Source organism: Pleurodeles waltl, chromosome 5 (assembly GCF_031143425.1).
Source record: "Pleurodeles waltl isolate 20211129_DDA chromosome 5, aPleWal1.hap1.20221129, whole genome shotgun sequence".
In the NCBI taxonomy this organism is placed as follows: Eukaryota; Metazoa; Chordata; class Amphibia; order Caudata; family Salamandridae; genus Pleurodeles; species Pleurodeles waltl.
Genome location: NC_090444.1, coordinates 816,382,641 through 816,401,386, shown reverse-complemented (window position 1 = coordinate 816,401,386; position 18,746 = coordinate 816,382,641). Strand labels below are relative to the sequence as shown.

The following is an 18,746-nucleotide window of genomic DNA, read 5'->3' as shown; positions in this document are numbered from 1 at the left end:
ATGTGAGGATCAAGTTGTGATCCCACTAAGGCAGAATAAAAGGAAAGGCAGAAACGTGTTGCAACCCTTTAAAAAAACACATCACAATTGGTGATTTAAACAAAGATGGATATCCAGCACCTGCAGAAGGCCAAAAGAGCTCATAATTATCCTGTAACTGTGCCCAAAGCAAGTCGTTCCCGAGCTAGAAACAGAAAAAGTAACACTATGGAAAATTTGGTTTGAAAATGATCAATCTCCAAGTAGCACACCAAGCTACAAACTGGCCCCAGTTTGCTGGAGGGACTCCTGGCTGCCAAAATGGCATGAACAACCTAGGGAGCGAAGTCTAATGCACTGTTGCCGCTCAATCTCCAAGCATGGATGTTGAGATTAAGCAGACGTGGGTGCAGACCCCTGCCCTGTTGCTGTGACAGAAGACCCAACGGAAGCAACAGTATGATCAGAGGACAGATATACCACACTCTTCTTGTCCAATCCAGTACCACCAGGCTGACTTGTTTCGGTTGTCCCTGATGAGCTTCAGAACTGGGGATAGGAGAGGTATTGGCAGAAAGGCATACAGTAGAATGAACACATCTGCGAGAGATACAGCTGGGAAAGTTCAATTCAAAATAGTTCAGAAATTGCGTGTTCTCGGCAGTGGCGAACAGATCAAGCCAAGGTTCTCTTCATTCGCAGAAAAGACCTCTGGGTGTGTCATTTATGCTCAACTAGACACCGACAACAGAGTTTGTCCACCATGGCGTTTAGCAATGCAGCCAGATAGTGAACCACCAGGAATATCCCCTGGTGGTCCAGCCACTTCGAGTAGTAGTGCCTTCTGGAACAGGGTCCACAACCACCCTCCGCCCTGTTTGTTGTACAATCAATTGCCAGTGGTGTTGTCCTTAAGTATTTCCATCAACCTCCCTTAGATGAGTGGCAGGAGGTCTTTCAATTCCAAAAGGATGGTGAGCAGCTTCAAAAGGTTGATGTGGCGTTAGAGCTCCACCGGAGACCAGACAACGCTGATCTCCACTTCTCCCGAGTAGCCGCCCCAGCCCAGAAGCGATACATCTGTCACTACAGTTAGATCTGGGTGGGAAGAGAGAGAGGGTCTGCCGCTGACCCAACTACAGTTCAATAACTACTACTACAGGACCTTTGCAGTCTCCTGGAAAAATCTGGACTTGATCGGAGAGGTCCCTCTTGATGTTATGGCCACAGGGAATTCAGGCCCCAATACAGAGCCTACGAATGCGACCTTGTGTGCTTCACCCACAGGATGAAGGAGGCCATCAACCCCAGAGTCATCCTCATGAGTTCTGGGAGAGAAGATAAAACATCAAGATCATATGTCTTCTCACAGAAGGTGTGAAACTGCACCACGTCCAGATGGCTCTGACGAAAGGGGGTCTTCTGCAAAGGAGTCAGGTGTGACCTCTGCATATTGACCATGAACCCCAACAATTTAAAGAGGTCTGCATTCATTTGGAGGTGACAACTGCCTGGGGTGAGCCCACCCTCAACAGCCAGTTGTCGAGATAGTGGAAAACTGGAACCTCCGATGATGTGCTGCAACCAATGCCTTCACTTTTGTGAACACCCGAAGGACACTGGTGAAGCCAATATGGAGCACAACAAACTGAAAATAATTCTGCCCCACTGTGAAAGTTGATAGCGCCTGTGGGCCTACAGGGCAGGAATGGGGAAATAGGCGTCCTGCCGGTCCAATGCTGCCATCCAATCTCAAAGGTCAAGGCAGCCAAGACCTGGGCCAGGGTGAGCATCTTGAATTTATCCTTCTGCAGGAAGGCATTAAGAGGGTGAAGATCTAAAATAGGGCAAAGGCAGGTGTGTTTCTTCCGTACCAGAAAGTAGCAGGAGTAACAACTTGACCCTACTTCTGTTGCCGGTGTCCTCTCTATCCTAATGATGATGGAAGGCACAGCAGGTTAGCCCAAAACGACAGGGTGTCACCCCACTGAACAATTTGTAGTACCCTCTTGTCCAACATTACCTCCTGCCATCCATGTAGAAAATGTTGGACTCAGCCTCCAAAAGGGTAGTTGTGTGTCTGGAAGGACAAACTAAAGTGGGTGCAGGTGCAGCAGCTGGAGGGGTGGGGGACTGCACATTGCCCTTGTCGGCTACATGATCTGTGAGTACTGAGGCCTCGGTCACGAAAGGACTGGAGAGACTGTTAGACAACTGCAGTTATTGCTGATACTAGAAGCCGGAGGGAGCAAAACTGGTGGTGTGGCTGATGAGCTAGGACAGACATGCCCAAGGAGCACTATGGCCCAACTTTCTTTAATACACTCAAGGGCAGAGTCTGCCCTTCTCATTAAAATGACAACACTCATCGAAAGGCATGTTCATCAACATGGATTGGATGCTGCAGGAGAAGCCCAAGGCCTCATCCATGCATGTCTCCTGAGAGCCACACTGGTGCCATTGGCCCTGTCTAGGCAATCCGTGGTGTTCAAGCCACAGCAAATAGTAAACTTTGGCACATCATGACCATCCTAAATTGCATGCATAATGGTAGGACACAAGTCATCAGGAACACCAGGCAAGAACCTTTGCGATGGAGCCCCAACAGGTGTGGGTGTAATACCTCACAAAGGCAGCTAGCAGTGATGAAACCTAATACTAAGCTGGTCAATGAACACTTGCCAAAGGAGGCAATGCACTTGGATTCCCTGTCCGGTGGTGTGGTAGGTAATACATTAGGGTTGACTTTGCTTGTTAAGGTCAGCAAGTTTAGACTCTCAGTAGTGGAATGATGAGTCAAGGAATTCAGATTACCAGGGGCAATGATGTCGTGCAATCTGCCTGTGTACCAGAGGTTCAGAAGAAGGTTTCACGTAAGTCTCAACAAGCGTGCCTGTGAGGAGACACCATTGTTGGGACATAGGGTGAGACCCTCTTTGGGACTTTCATTGAGGTAAGGTCCCAGTATCAGGGTCTGAAAGGTTGCCCAAAGGCTGAGGCCGCAGTGAGCAAGAGTGTGGCCTTTGTCAAGGTTGAAATGGCGCTGTCTCAGAGTTAGAAGGCATAACAAGGTGAGCTTCATCATCCTGCATTGATGCCCCAGGGTCTGGTGCGAGTCTTGGTGCCAGTATTGGACTGATGCAGAGAATGTAGCGGGTCCAGACGATCCAGTTGGTGTCCAGGGAAAACCTGCCGGCGAGTACCCAGGTGGAGGCCCTCACAGCACCTTGAGGCCTAAAGGCATGCCATAGGGAGCTGGTAGTGTGCCACAAAGACACAACATGGCCTTGTGGAACTCTTCAATTTGCTCCAGTGTCAAAAATGGACCTGGAGATTTTGGTTGCCTAGGGAAGAGGATTGGTATGGGCTCCAAAGGTGATCCAGTTTGGAAGCGAGACAGGGGCACCTGTGCCATTTCTGGGATTCAAGATTGGCAGGACTAAGCACAGACATGCTTGGATGTATTATGTTTTTATTTCGACTTACTGCAACAATGATCGCCCATGGGAATGACAGAGCGGAACAGGACCTTCCCATGGAGTTTAACGAGTCATGACGTGGAATTTTTCCAGTGCTTGGCAATGTACAGCTTTGCCTCAAGGTCCTGGATGGCATTGGAATGCATCAAAGCACAGTCTCTGCAGACCTTGGAGTCATATTGAGACTCAAGGCACCAGAGGCAAACCTGATGGGGAACTGTTACAGATGTTTGTTTGCTACAGTCCCTACAACACTTAAACACTCTAGTCGTGAGAGATTACAATTTCCCTTGCACCCTAGGTTTCACAAAGTATATTTTAGAGATAAGTGTCTCAAATAGAGCAGGGGGTTGGTCCGGAATGCATCCGATGGGGCAGAAAGAAAGGCACTAAAGTCAACAAGTATTGGTGGTGCTTATGTGCAGCTCCGTTCATCACTTCTATAGCAGAACGCTCAAGTAGCCGCACAACAACACCTACCGGTATGCAGGGGTTCTGCTTAAGATTTTCTGGATCCAGTCTGACTATTGGGAAATATTAAAGGGTGAGGAATCTGCAGTTAGAATTGTCTCTCCGAAACAGGTGACAGATCCTCAAATTAAAATAATTCAGCATACTCTTCCTCTGTCACAGCTGCTACCAGGAAGGGGTTGAGAGGCAGTTAAAATAAAAAAATAAAATAAAAAAAAACATACCTGCCCCTCTGTGATGCGCAGCTCCGCTCCAGCCGCCTCGTCTTCTCTCCCCAACCAATCACAAGGCTTCTTTCATGCTGTTACACAGCATAAAAGAAGTGTTGCGATTGGCCTGAGCGGGCAGAAATGCCGCTAAGGGTGGGGGGGAGAGGAGTGGGGCACTACGCTTCGTCTCCTGTATTTTACAGCCGGATAGAGAGTTTCTAAGTTTGCATGTCAGTTTGGCCAGCCTCGGCCAGCCAAACTGAAGTGCACTTAGAAGCGCACATACTACTCCTCCTCCACTTGATGTTAAGAAGGCTGGCCCCGCCCTGCCCTACGAAGTCGGAAAAATAAAGGGATAATAAAATACTTTTACTACCCCTTTTTGTGCTTTTCGTCAGTGGGGGGATGCTCCCGCCACCTGCTCTTCCTTCCAAATGATTACGCTTAAGAAACAAAGCAGACATCTTGCCATGTGCATATCTGAAAATAGGGTCTAATGGACAACCACTACCCCCAAAAAGCAGTGTCACACAGGTGTGTTGGTATCTCTTTCCTCGTCATTCTTGTACAGCAATTCAGAACCATTGTAGGTTTGGTAGTTTTCAAAACATGGAACGGTGTTTCATTTCACTTTTTTAAACAGAAATGGGGACATAAAGTAATCACAGTTCTGGAACTAGAAATAGTGTAAGTAGTCTGAAATACACACTCCCTGCGAAATCAAAGTGAATTTTAGAGGACCAATATGTGCCTGTCGGATGCCACGCGCAAGGCACTACTTACATCTCGGGGTGAAGTTATGGGAGTCCATGAAGGTGACATTGAGCGGGTCCTCTGCATGAAGTGTGCTTTGGTCTGCATAGCTCCGATCCATCGCATTCACCATGTGGGTCATTTCCTGACGCGTGTTGCCAATCGCATCCTTTCGTTTCTTGGCTAGTTTGCTGCAAAAGAAGAATCATTTCAGAATTTAAAATTGAAGCGTCTGCTGTTATATGGTACAACTGCCTTACTCCGCACGAGGGTGTATGTTATAATTATTGACATAAACAGAGGGACGCGTTTCCAGATGGCTTGACTGACACTTATGCCTATTTATTTATCTTTAATAAAACACAAGACAACCCCAAGTTTAGCACGCAAAATGCACTGCTACCAAATTAAAATTTATAGCAAAGAAAAATGGGTTAACAAATAACAAAAATGCGCTTGAGAAACACCTCTGCCCGAATTCGAATACGTGCTTTTGAATAAGCTAAAATTAACTACGAGCTGCAAACATACGAATACTCCGTGACTGAAGGTATTTCGTTTTTACATGAAGAGGGCAGACGCAGTCAGCCACTGAAAGTCGCAAAACAATTGTGCTAAATAGTCCCGGGGGTAGATTTAACACAACTAGACATCAACCAGGAAACTACACACAATCTACATTGATTTCACCATGCCACTAACTATAATTATAAGTAACATTAGAAAAATTCTAACATGGTTGCTATGAGGTCCTGGGCACCCATTATTTAATGTACTCTTGATAGCAACAGTACACTTCTAGAGCGACTCACGATCTTATTCGAGGTAAACACACGGCCCGCTAATACAACAAATCAAGTAAGAGCCTCTTACACATTTCATGTTAGGATCAATGGACACAGAACCTGCGACTGGGACACCAACGTATACCCTAATTAGCAGATTGATCTTCGATGCTGAGTGGACATGGTGTGGTACTTGAGCTTTAGAAGGGTTGAACCTGTAAAGGATAACATCTTGCGTGGTCTTATATAGAACATGGCTACTTGAAGGCTTCCCATCGCTTTAAAAAAAGAAAAATAACAGCAGTGGAGAGATCTGCACTGAGCAGCCTTTAGTCGCAAGTTTAGGCCTATAATAGCTGCCATAAGCCTTCTGCTCCAACATTTCAATGTCTGTCTTTACGTTTCTCCCTTTTTGATTTACAACATTCTACCGTTAGTAGGTCAAAATGTTCTAATAGCCTATCTGCTTTGGGCTATACCATTTGTTAAAGAGCCTCTCCCTTATTATAGGCCCTCACCTGAGTCTCTGGCTTATAACTAAGGTTCAGGGCCTTTAACAACCAGTGTAGCCCTCAGCAGCAAGTTATAGTGCTTTATTCTGTGCCAGAGAAGGGTACAGAAAACAGCAGCAACGGACCACACATTAAAGGAAGGCATGGAGAAAGAAACTGAGTTGGGAGAATTTTAAAGGGTGTAGCAACAAGGGTCCACAAGAAACTCAGCAGAGACTACCAAGTAGCCAGAAGGTAGGAAAAGCATTAGTAGGAGCCCCGAAGCAGCAGACATAAAACTGCGCACAAAGAAAGGGTGTGGAAAATTGTTACTGTATTGTAGCAATAAGAGTACAGAGATACCGACTGGAAAGGCCTCGTGATAGGTTCAAAACATGCTATTGATGAGAGGATCCATAGTTACACACCAATGATGCCCACTTATATGAGGACAAACTGAACGACGAGCCTCCCCAAACCCACACCTTCGAAATGCTGCCAATACTTAACCAGGACCTAATCTCTAAAGTTTTCTATTTGTGTGTGCTCTAAATGCGGCATACAACAAGAACTCGCAAAAGAGAGTAAGAAGTAAAAGGAAAAATACGCACAACACAGTGACAAAAGAAGAAGCAACCTCCAAATCATATTCCTATAAAAACATGACGTCTGACGTCTCTTCAGGGAGATAAAGCAATTCAGGCGATTCACACCATTCTGTTCTGGCTACCCATTGTGTTCCAACGTCTGAGCTTTGTAGAGAAACATGTTAAAGGAGTCCTCCTGTGTGAAAATAACGGGCTTCCCTTGCAAGTCTTACTTTCAGATGTGCTAAATAACTCACAGACACTGGAACCTCAATGATCAGTGGCACTTTCCTAGTGCCCAACAGAGTATGCTTCATTTTTGAAGTCACTGTGTCCAGGTTCGGAAAGAGAGAGATCCTGTGAATGGCAAAGGAGAACTCCCTTCAAGGCTATCAGATTGAGAAGAAGATGCATTTCTCTGGCAGACCTCATGACGGTCTTGTCACCCTACCCCTTCTCCACCAAGCCTTGCAGGTAGAGGAAAGAAAGACTGTGGTAAACATCCCAGAATCTTCCTGTATCCCCAGCACATTCTTCAACAGAACACAGACCATGCCACCTATTTCTTTTTGTGAGTGGACTGAAGGCGACCCCATAACGTGCACTTGTGTCCCTCTGCGTGTATTTTCCAAAGATTCCAAATGGCCCTCAATAATGACTACAGTGTGCACCTGCATAGACAGCAATGCTTCCCAGTTCAACTTCAATCTTGGTCTGGGAGAATTCTAGCACTTCCACACAAAGCTCCTCCACTTTGTGGGAGGCTTGCCCCACCATCAGAACTCTGCCGAATTAACCTTAATCTTAGGTTCTGTGGTGCAGATCGATTCGTTGATCACTGCAGCTGTAGTATACAAGTCAGAGCAAATAGATTTAGGTAATCTCATTAATATTTGTCAACCTTGAGAAGTCCCCACTTCTGCAAAGTCTCCCACTGCGCAGCCTGATGTGGGTCTTTGGGACTGCTTGAGTGTGATGTAAAAGAGAAAAACCTACTCCCACACCCTTTCCAATTCAGCTTGTGGGTTATCAAGCTCTCTCTTCCCCATCTCATCGTGACAAAGCTGTGCACCACTCAGTTTACTCTTTATTGATCAAACTGAAATTCATTGTTTCCTTGTATGCTATGCCCAGTGAGCCCCTGCTGTTTGCTCCCACTGCTATCCGGCATACGTGTATCCCCTGAAATTAGCAGCCTGATGCTCCCCTCCTTTCCATGCCATCAATACTCCCCACCACTTCTGGAGACTGGTGTCTCCTCCAGCGTGCCTGTACACCACAGCCTCTCTGGTGGTCCCCCTGGTCCCCCTTCACCCACGGGTTTCATCAAGACACCGCTGATTCACCCTTGCACCACTAGAATTTTGAATGCCTCAGTTGCAAGGCGGGTGGGGACAGCCAGGTCAAACAAAAAGAATCAGCAGCAAGTAAATCCCTGTATAACTACTCCAATATGACCGTGAAGGCCACGACAGTCAGAGGCAGGTCCTGCTGCAGTCTCCATTTCATTGGGTGGAGAAAGCAGCTGCTTCGGTTGCGGCCATGCTACAGAACACTGACGGGAGAGGCCATTACCTAGTGCTGCAGACCCACCCACAGGTAAATGATTTTTTTTTTAAATAAAGGGAAAAATATATACTTTGAATCCAAGGGATTAATTGGACATATCTCCAGGGCTTGTTTAGCTGGAAGGTGGTTTACTATTGCTGGATTTTATCAAACAAGGTATTCTTTGGGTGAGATAGCCTGAACAGATAAAGTGTCAGAGTCAAATATTGGTCTTTGGCTGTACAGTGTTCATCAGACATAGCATAAACAGGTTTCGCCTATAGCCACTTGGAACCTCTCTTCTACTTAGCTGAGTGGAAAGTTTTAGAGGAACACGCATGGATCTAAAAGACAGCATACAGGTCCTCCAGGCCCCCTCTTTGCTGCTTTGCCTTCCTCTTCACTGAAAGTGAAGTAATCCTTAAACATAGAGGTGGGCTAGCAGCCAGAGTGAACCAGCATCTCGTGAACAGCTCCTCAGACAAGTCAATTAGGTGGGAGGATTATACGGCCCTGGTTTTGTATATCTGATTTTTGCCTTTCTAAGACAGCTGATGTTGAGGACATGATCTCAGGAACCTGATCCTATCCCCGTGAAGTTTGCCCAGGGCTTCTGGTTACGGCAGTCTGGGCCATTATCGGACTAACCGGTCAACATCCATTGTATTTGATTCCACTGTGAAGATTTGTAAGTGAGCACTTTCTGGAACATTTGAATCAAAGTTTCCTGTTCTTTGAACTACACCACTGAGCAATATTACAGCACTCTATTCAGCTGAGTTTTGGAGGACGTACTGCTGTCCTTAACTCCAGAGGGAGATTTGAACCCAGAGGATCTATCCTTGGAGCAGAAACAGGTTGCATGAACGGATCTAGCATAAACTGCACTCATTTTCAATGGGACGAATGATTACTACTGGTTTAACAAATGTGTGTCGGAATCAAACAGACATCTAGAGCAGTGGTTCCCAACCTGTGGTCCGGGGACCCTTGGGGGTCCGCAAAGCCTCCTCAGGGGGTCCGTGACTGCTTAGAAATGTAAATAATATAAACAGATTAGGTCCCCAGCTTTCAGTAATGACTCAGAGGGGGGTCCCCGGATTCCAATAATTATTCAGTGGGGGTCCCCGGGTCCCAGTAATGATGAAGTCGGGGTCCACATAAGTCAAAAGTTTGGGAACCACTGATCTAGAGGCATCTGACAGCTTAGAATCTGCTTCTGTGCATCCAAATTCGTTGTGGTATTGAAAAACAGAGATGTGAGCCAAAACTGCAAGTTGGACGAAGAGAGAACAAAGGATTTCACAGCTGTGATATCTCACATGTGGTTGTCACTTATGCTGCACTGATCACTGCCTTACACACCTCCCTTTTAGGTCTTGGTTGATTAAGAGTTGCCATTAGGTTACTTGCTGGGTTTCTTGAGGTCAAGTTGTTAGCACAAGTTATTGTTGTGTTGCACGGTGGGATGTACATTTTTAAGTCTGGAGTGCCAAGGCTTCTTTCTGCCTTTAGCATTGGTAGCCTTGCCAGATGTTACCTAGCAGGTTCCTGTGTTTATAAAAGGCTACTCTGATTCATCATCTGAAAGGAGTTAGTTGCTTGCCTAGAAGCCCACGTATCTACTGCAGGAAGGAGAATTTCAGAGACTGAAGCAACTAAGACATCTGACAGTAACAGGTGGCGCTTGGAAATGTTGTTTTCTAGACACTCTTCTGCATAGGTTAATGGATAGAGGGGATTGCTTGGAATTCTGGGTTATTTTAGCTCCATTAGCTAGATTATTCAGAATGACTGGCAAAAACATGAAATAAAGATTGGGAGGAGGAAAGAAATTAGGAGGTGACGCTTGTATTATGTACTGCAATTGTCTTAACTTTAATTATTTCTTCCTTGTCTCAGTCCCCCACAACCTACAATCATGAGTCTCGAGGCATTTGGGGTGTGTTTCCATTAAAGGGTCTTCCCAGATAAGGGAGAAGTCTACAGTGCAAGTTACATTTAAAGCCGCCTTTCTACATAAACACATGCCATAAATTGTGTGCTAACTTTAAAACAGTGTAAAAAATCTGTAAACATGTCACTAGATCATTTTGATTAAGGATTATCTTTCTTAGTCATGCAGGCATTTTAGACTTTAGATATTTGTGAATTGCAGTATTGCACATTTGAAAAGTGCAGTTTTCTTTTGGAAAGTCTTTGTTAGCATGATTATCATTCATTTGACTTCAACCTGCTGTTGTAATAGAGAGAGCTGGATGCTGTGTGGTCCTTTTGTATCAGGGGTTGTTATTCATTTGATTATTTCCTAGTGTGCTGAGGCTACCTACTTTATTAGAGGTGCACTGCTTTATGGCATTTAACAATGAATTTCCCTCTCATCGTAACTCACTTCATACATTCTGTAATGATTAATTTGCCATTTCAATAAATCTATAAACTGAGAACCAGAAGAAGCCTAACTGTCCATCTTTTTCAGTAACAGCCTTGGTTGCCTATTTGAGCCCAGGACCTTCCTATTCCTGCTAACTAACCATCCTCCTTAATCTTAAATGACTTGTGGGTGTCAACAACAGTTACAGCCTTAAAGACATGGACGTAGCATTCTGCAACAAGATGAGCAAGAACAATTTACACGCTTGAATGGTGTGCAATGAATGTGTGATGTTGCTTAATAGTCTGGAAGACACCTTTTGGGATGGAAAAGTCCTCTGCATAGTGTTAGACCTGACAGCCTTAGGGTAGTCACCCCTAACTTTTTGCCTGCCTCCCTCCACTTTTTGGACAGTGTTTTTGCTGGTTTATAGATTCTGCGCACTTTACCCCTGCTAACCAGGGCTAAAGTGCATATGCTCTCTCCCCTAAAACATGGTAACCTGGAATCATACCTGATTGGACTCTTAATTTACTTATAAGTCCCTAGTAAGGTGCACTTTATGTGCATAGGGCTGGTGAATTAAATGCTACTAGTGGGCCCGCAGCACTGGTTGTGCCACCCACTTAAGTAGCCCCTTTTCCTTGTCTCAGGCCTGCCATTGCAAGGCCTGTGTGTGCAGTTTCACTGCCACCTCGACTTGGCATTTAAAAGTACTTGCCAAGCCTAGAACTCCCCTTTTTCTACATATAAGTCACCCTTAAGGTGTGCCCTAGGTAACCCCTAGAGCAGGGTGCTGTGTGGGTAAAAGGCAGGACATGTACCTGTGTAGTTATATGTCCTGGTAGTGTAAAACTCCTAAATTCGTTTTTACACTACTGTGAGGCCTGCTCCCTTCATAGGCTAACATTGGGGCTGCCCTCATACACTGTTGAAGTGGCAGCTGCTGATCTGACAGGAGCAGGAAGGTCATATTTAGTATGGCCAGAATGGTAATACAAAATCCTGCTGACTGGTGAAGTCGGATTTAATATTACTATTCTAGAAATGCCACTTTTAGAAAGTGAGCATTTCTTTGCACTTAAATCCTTCTGTGCCTTACAATCCACGTCTGGCTGGGCTGGGTTGACAGCTCCTTGTGCATTCACTCAGACACACCCCAAACACAGGGTACTCAGCCTCACTTGCATACATCAGCATTTTGAATGGGTCTTCCTGGGCTGGGAGGGTGGAGGGCCTGCTCTCACACAAATGACTGCCACACCCCCTACTGGGACCCTGGCAGACAGGATTGAACTGAAAGGGGACCTGGTGCACTTCTTAGCCATTCTTTGAAGTCTCCCCCACTTCAAAGGCACATTTGGGTATAAAACAGGGCCTCTGCCCTACCTCATCAGACACTTGCTGGAGAAGAAACCTGAACCAGAAACTACATCCTGCCAAGAAGAACTGCCTGGCTGCTCAAAGGACTCACCTGCCTGCTTTCTACAAAGGACTGCTGCCTTGCTGTTGTTCTGCTGCCTTGCTGAACTCTTGTCTGGCTGTGAAAGTGCTCTCCAAGGGCTTGGATAGAGCTTGCCTCCTGTTCCTTGAAGTCTCAGGACCAAAAAGACTTCTCTCTTTTACTTGGACGCTCAGTGCGCCGAAAATTTCGACGCACAGCTTGTTTCGCGGCGAGAAAAACGCCGCACTCCGACGCTGATCGACGCGACGCTCTTGGGACGATCGAAGATCCGACGCACGGCCTCGCAAGGACAACGCTGCCCGACCTCTAGAGGAGAAATCGACGCGACGCGTGCCGTGAGATCGTAATTTCAGCGCGCTGCCCCGCAGACCGACGCGCAGCCGGAGAACAAGCAGGAAAATCCACGCACAGACCCGGGACATCTGGTAATCCCCGCGATCCACAGAAAGAGACTGTCCGCGCGCCGGAAAACGACGCCCGACTTCCCCGCGTGGAAAATAACGACGCAAGTCCGTGTGTGCTGGGGAGAAATCGACGCACACACCCTTTTTCCACGCACCTCTTCTCTTGTGGCCCTCTGAGGAGATTTTTCCACGCTAAACCAGGTACTTGTGCTTGAAAGAGACTTTGTTTATATTCTAAAGACTTAAGACACTTTATATCACTTTTCAGTGATATCTCTACAATTTCCCATTGCAACTTTATTCTTTTTGACCTACAATTATCCTGATAAATATTATATATTTTTCTAAACACTGTGTGGTGTATTTTTGTGGTGCTATATGGTGGTATTGTATGATTTATTGCACAAATACTTTACACATTGCCTTCTAAGTTAAGCCTGACTGCTCGTGCCAAGCTACCAGAGGGTGGGCACAGGATAATCTTGGATTGTGTGTGACTTACCCTGACTAGAGTGAGGGCTTTTGCTTGGACAGGGGGTAACCTGACTGCCAACCAAAAACCCCATTTCTAACATTGGTGACCAGCAGTGAGGATAGGACTTGTATTTGTGCAGTGACATACAGTAGCTAAGTATTTCACTACCTACCCACAGTTGAAGGTCAACTTGGTTTTTATCTCTTTTTGAAAACCCAATTTTTTCCTGACAATTTTCAAAAACTAAATCCTCACTCAACATGTCTCTGACTGGGTCTCAGACAGGGGACTTTGACCTAGTCCAGTTGGATGCATATACGGTCAAACAACTAAGAGGATTCTGCAGGGCATTGAGGGTACCCACCCAAGGGGCCTCCAGAAAGGAGGACTTTCAAGTGGCGCTGAGGGCCTGGGCAGAAGCCCATTTAGAGGATGATGAGGAAGAGGAGCCAGAACATGGCCCCTCAGAGGAATTTTCACTATCTGTGGATGGTGTTACCACTGCAATTGTGCCCCCTTCCAGACCAGGGAGCAGTGTCTCTATGCAAAGCCTGACCGGAGAGGAAAGGAGAGAGGAAAGGGAGTTCCAATTGCAAATGGCAAAACTGAAAATTGAGGCTCAACAGGAGGAGAGGAGGGCAGAGAGAGAAGCCAAACAAGCTGAGGCTGAAAGAGCAGCCAAACAGATTGAAGCTGAAAGAATAGCCAAACAGATTCAAGCAGAAGCTGAAAGGGCAGCCAAACAAGCAGAAGCTGAAAGGGCAGCCAAACAAGCGGATGCTGAAAGAGCAGCCAAACAGGTGGAAGCTGAAAGAGCTTTGGCTGAAAAGAAACTATTGTTGGCTCATGAACTGAGTCTCAAGGAGCTGGAGATCAAGGCGAGACAGTCTGAATCCAGCAATAATGGTGGCAGCATTCAGACAGGACCTGCTGGAGAAAAGAAGGTTCGTATACCCAAAAATGTGGTGCCCAGTTTTGTGGTGGGAGATGACATAGATAAATGGTTAGCTGCTTATGAAGTTGCACTAAGGGCTCATGAGGTTCCTGAAGGGCAATGGGGGGTAGCTATGTGGGGTTATGTGCCGCCATTGGGGAGGGACACTTCTCACATTGGATCAACCTGATCAAAACACATACCCACTTCAGAAAGCCACTTTACTTGCCAAGTTTGGGCTGACCCCTGAGGGATACCGTCAGAGGATCAGGGACAGCACCAAACAAACCACACAAACATGGGTAGATTTCTTTGATTTCTCCAGTAAGGCACTGAATGGATGGGTGCGGGCCAACAAAGTAGCAGATTATAAAGGTTTATATGACTTGATTCTGAGAGAGCATATGCTTAATACTACTTATACAGATTTGCGCCAGCACCTAGTGGATAGTAAGCTGACTGATCCCAGGAAGCTTGCTGAGGAGGCTGACCTCTGGTTTAGCACCAGAGTGTCCAAGAAGGTACCTGGGGGGGACTCCCACAAAGGTGGTCAGGGTTCCCAACAGAAGAAAGAGGGGGGAGATAAACTTGCAGATAAGGAACTCTCCAAAGGCCCCCAAAAGAATTCCCAGGGAGGGGGTGGCAACCCTTCCTTTTCCAAATTTGGGAAAAAGCCAGGGACATATGACAGGTCAGGGAAATCTAGCCCCAAATGCATGGAGTGTTACCAGTATGGTCACTACAAAGGCGATCCACAGTGCCCCAAGAGGGCACCGTCCACTACCGGACAGGCACCTGGGTTGACTAGTGTAGCGCTCGGGGGGGGGGGGAGATGGACCCAAGTAGCTTTGGGGAGCAGGTAGAGATTTCCCTAGTGTCCCTGGGAGAAGGAGAAATGGTGCCCAAGGCCCACATGCCCAAAAATACTTCCAAGTACCGGCAGTGGGTCACCATTGATGGGCAGAAGGTGGAGGCTCTGCGTGACACAGGAGCCAGTATGACTACTATCAAGAGTCAGCTGGTGTCAACAGAGCAGATAGTACCTAATACATTCCACCAGGTCAGAGTCGCTGACAATCGCGAGAGTCACCTACCGGTGGCTCTGGTTCCCTTTGAGTGGGGGGGGGGGGGGTCTCTGGTACTCTGAAAGTAGCTGTGAGTCCTGCCATGCCTGTAGATTGTCTGTTAGGCAAAGATCTTGAGCACACTGCTTGGAAAGAAGTGGAGCTCAGGTCTCACCTGGAGATGTTAGGGTTACCTGAGTGGGTCTGCATGACCACACGGTCCATGGCTGACTGAGAGGGAAGTCAAGGGCATCTGGAACCTGGAACGATGGCCCAGAGAGCTGCCAGGAGGAGGGACCAGGGGCACGGGAAACCGGCCCCAGAAGTTCCCACAGTGGCTGACGGGGCTCCTGAGGAGGAGGCTCCCGAGCCAACTGGGGAAGACATTGCCGCCCTAGGTGACTTACCTGAGCTTGCTGGCTGGCAAGTGGAGGGTGGACCCACCAGGGAGGAATTCTGCAAGGCGCAGAAAGAATGTCCCACTCTGGAAGGTTTGAGGAAACAAGCCTCAAACCAGGCAGCCGGCGACGCCTCTGGCGCTCACCACCTATATTGGGAGAATGATCTCCTCTACAGTGAGCCTAAGGTTCCGGCCTTTGGGGCAGCACGCATGCTGGTGATCCCCCAATGTTACAGAACCTTCCTACTGGGTCTGGCTCACGACATTCCCCTGGCAGGACATTTGGGGCAGGACAAGACCTTTAACAGGCTTGTCACCCACTTTTATTGGCCCAAAATGAGGACACACTCAGATAAGTTCTGCAGATCTTGTCCTACCTGCCAGGCCAGTGGTAAAGCAGGCAAAAGGGTTAAAACCCCCCTGATTCCACTTCCTGTCGTTGACACCCCCTTTGAAAGGGTGGGCATCGACACTGTTGGCCCCTTGGACCCCAAAACTGCCTTAGGCAACCGGTTCATCCTGGTTTTGGTGGACCATGCCACCCGTTACCCAGAGGCAATCCCTCTGAGGATCGTTACTGCACCGGTGGTGGCCAGAACCCTGATGGAGATATTTACCCGTGTGGGATTCCCCAAGGAAATAGTGTCTGACAGAGGCACTAACTTCATGTCTGCATACATGAAGTCTCTGTGGGATGCGTGTGGGGTAACTTACAAGTTCACCACCCCCTATCACCCCCAGTCTAATGGTCTTGTGGAGAGATTCAACAAGACCCTGAAGGGCATGATTGGTGGCCTCCCTGAGACCATGAGGCGTAAGTGGGACGTCCTCTTACCATGCCTTCTCTTTGCTTACAGAGAGGTCCCCCAGAAGGGGGTAGGGTTCGGTCCCTTTGAGCTTCTCTACGGGTACCCTGTCAGGGGACCCTTAAGCAATGTCCAGGAGGGATTGGAGAAAGCTCCAAAGACACCCCCTCAGGATGTGGTCAGCTATATGTTGGCCCTCCGCAACCAGATGACCCGCTTCTGGAAAGAGGCCCAAAGTAACCTTGAGGCCAGTCAAGAGGTAATGAAACACTGGTATGACCAGAAGGCCACCCTGGTAGAGTTTCAACCTGGAGACAAAGTGTGGGTAATGGAGCCAGTAGAGCCCAGAGCTCTCCAGGACCGCTGGTCTGGCCCATTTGAAATAAAGGAGCGGAAAGGGGAGGCCACTTACCTAGTGGACCTCCAAACCCCTAGGAATCCCCTAAGGGTGCTCCATGTGAACCGACTAAAAGCTCATTTTGAGAGGTCGGAGATCAACATGCTTCTGGTCACAGATGAAGGAACGGAAGAGGAGAGTGAACCTCTCCCCGACCTCCTCTCTGCCCAAGAAGGTGATGGGTCAATAAGCGGGGTCATTCTGTCTGACTCCCTGACTCTAAACCAGAAAGGAGACTGCTATGAGCTGTTGGAGCAGTTCTCCCCCCTGTTCTCCCTTACTCCTGGACTGACCCACCTCTGTGTTCATGATATTGACACTGGTGACAGTCTCCCTATGAAGAACAAAATTTACAGGTTATCGGATAAGGTGAAGGCCAGCATCAAGGAGGAGGTCTCCAAGATGTTGACTCTAGGGGTTATCGAGAAATCCAGTAGTCCCTGGGCCAGCCCAGTGGTGTTGGTCCCTAAGGCTACTGCCCCAGGTGCGAAGCCAGAACTCCGGTTCTGTGTGGACTACCGGGGTCTCAACTCAGTCACACGGACTGATGCTCACCCCATCCCCCGAGCTGATGAGCTTGTGGACAGGCTAGGCGCTGCCAAGTTCCTGAGTATGTTTGATCTTACTTCAGGGTACTGGCAGATCGCCCTGACTGAGGGGGCCAAGGAAAGATCCGCATTCTCAACCCCTGATGGCCATTACCAGTTCCGGGTGATGCCATTTGGGTAGAAAAATGCCCCTGCTACCTTCCAACGGTTGGTTAACGGGGTCCTAGCTGGCAAGGATGCCTTCTGTGCAGCCTACCTGGATGACATAGCTGTCTACAGTTCCAGCTGGGAGGAACACCTGCTTCACCTCAAGGAGGTGCTTCAGGCCCTGCAACAGGCAGGCCTGACCATCAAGGCCAGTAAGTGCCAGATTGGGCAGGGTTCCGTGGTGTACTTGGGACACCTAGTGGGTGGTGGCAAGGTGCAGCCACTCCAGGCCAAGATTGAAACTATCAAGGCCTGGCAACCACCGCGAACGCAGACTGAGGTGAGAGCCTTTCTAGGCCTCACAGGATACTACCGCAGATTTGTCAAGGGCTATGGTACCATTGTAACACCCTTGACAGAACTCACTTCCAAGAAACAACCTAGGTTGGTGAATTGGACAGAGGCTTGTCAGAAAGCCTTTGACGCCCTGAAGGAAGCCATGTGCACGGCCCCCGTACTCATGGCCCCTGACTACTCCCAGGAATTTATCGTGCAGACAGACGCTTCAGAGCAGGGCATAGGGGCAGTCCTAGCACAGCTGAATGAGGAGGGCCGAGATCAACCGGTAGTCTTTATTAGCAGAAGGCTATTACTACGGGAACAGAGGTGGAGTGCTATTGAGAGAGAAGCTTTTGCTGTGGTCTGGGCACTGAAGAAGCTAAGACCCTACCTGTTTGGGACTCACTTCCGGGTTCAGACAGACCACAGGCCCCTCAGATGGCTCATGCAGATGAGGGGTGAGAATCCAAAACTCTTGAGGTGGTCCATTTCCCTACAGGGGATGGACTTTACGGTGGAACATCGCCCAGGGGTTGACCACGCCAATGCTGATGGTCTCTCCAGGTACTTCCGCCTTAGCGATGAGAGCTCCCAGGAGGTCGGGTAGCTCTCCCCACTTTCAGCTGGGGGGGACACTTGTTAGACCTGACAGCCTTAGGGTAGTCACCCCTAACTTTTTGCCTGCCTCCCTCCACTTTTTGGACACTGTTTTTGCTGGTTTATAGATTCTGCGCACTTTACCCCTGCTAACCAGGGCTAAAGTGCATATGCTCTCTCCCCTAAAACATGGTAACCTGGAATCATACCTGATTGGACTATTAATTTACTTATAAGTCCCTAGTAAGGTGCACTTTATGTGCATAGGGCTGGTGAATTAAATGCTACTAGTGGGCCCGCAGCACTGGTTGTGCCACCCACTTAAGTAGCCCCTTTTCCTTGTCTCAGGCCTGCCATTGCAAGGCCTGTGTGTGCAGTTTCACTGCCACCTCGACTTGGCATTTAAAAGTACTTGCCAAGCCTAGAACTCCCCTTTTTCTACATATAAGTCACCCTTAAGGTGTGCCCTAGGTAACCCCTAGAGCAGGGTGCTG

The 18,746-nt window shown here is 47.9% G+C and overlaps 1 protein-coding gene across 8 annotated transcripts in view; it reads right to left on the bottom strand.

Moving 5' to 3' along the window:
- PTPRK (protein tyrosine phosphatase receptor type K) overlaps positions 1-18,746 on the bottom strand; it is a 1,183,996-nt gene that overhangs the window by 133,440 nt on the left and 1,031,810 nt on the right. For all 8 annotated transcript variants that reach the window (XM_069234833.1, XM_069234830.1, XM_069234832.1 and 5 more), the window contains one exon: positions 4,922-5,082. In XM_069234833.1, the coding sequence (XP_069090934.1) occupies positions 4,922-5,082 (161 nt within the window). The remainder of the gene's footprint in view (positions 1-4,921; positions 5,083-18,746) is intronic.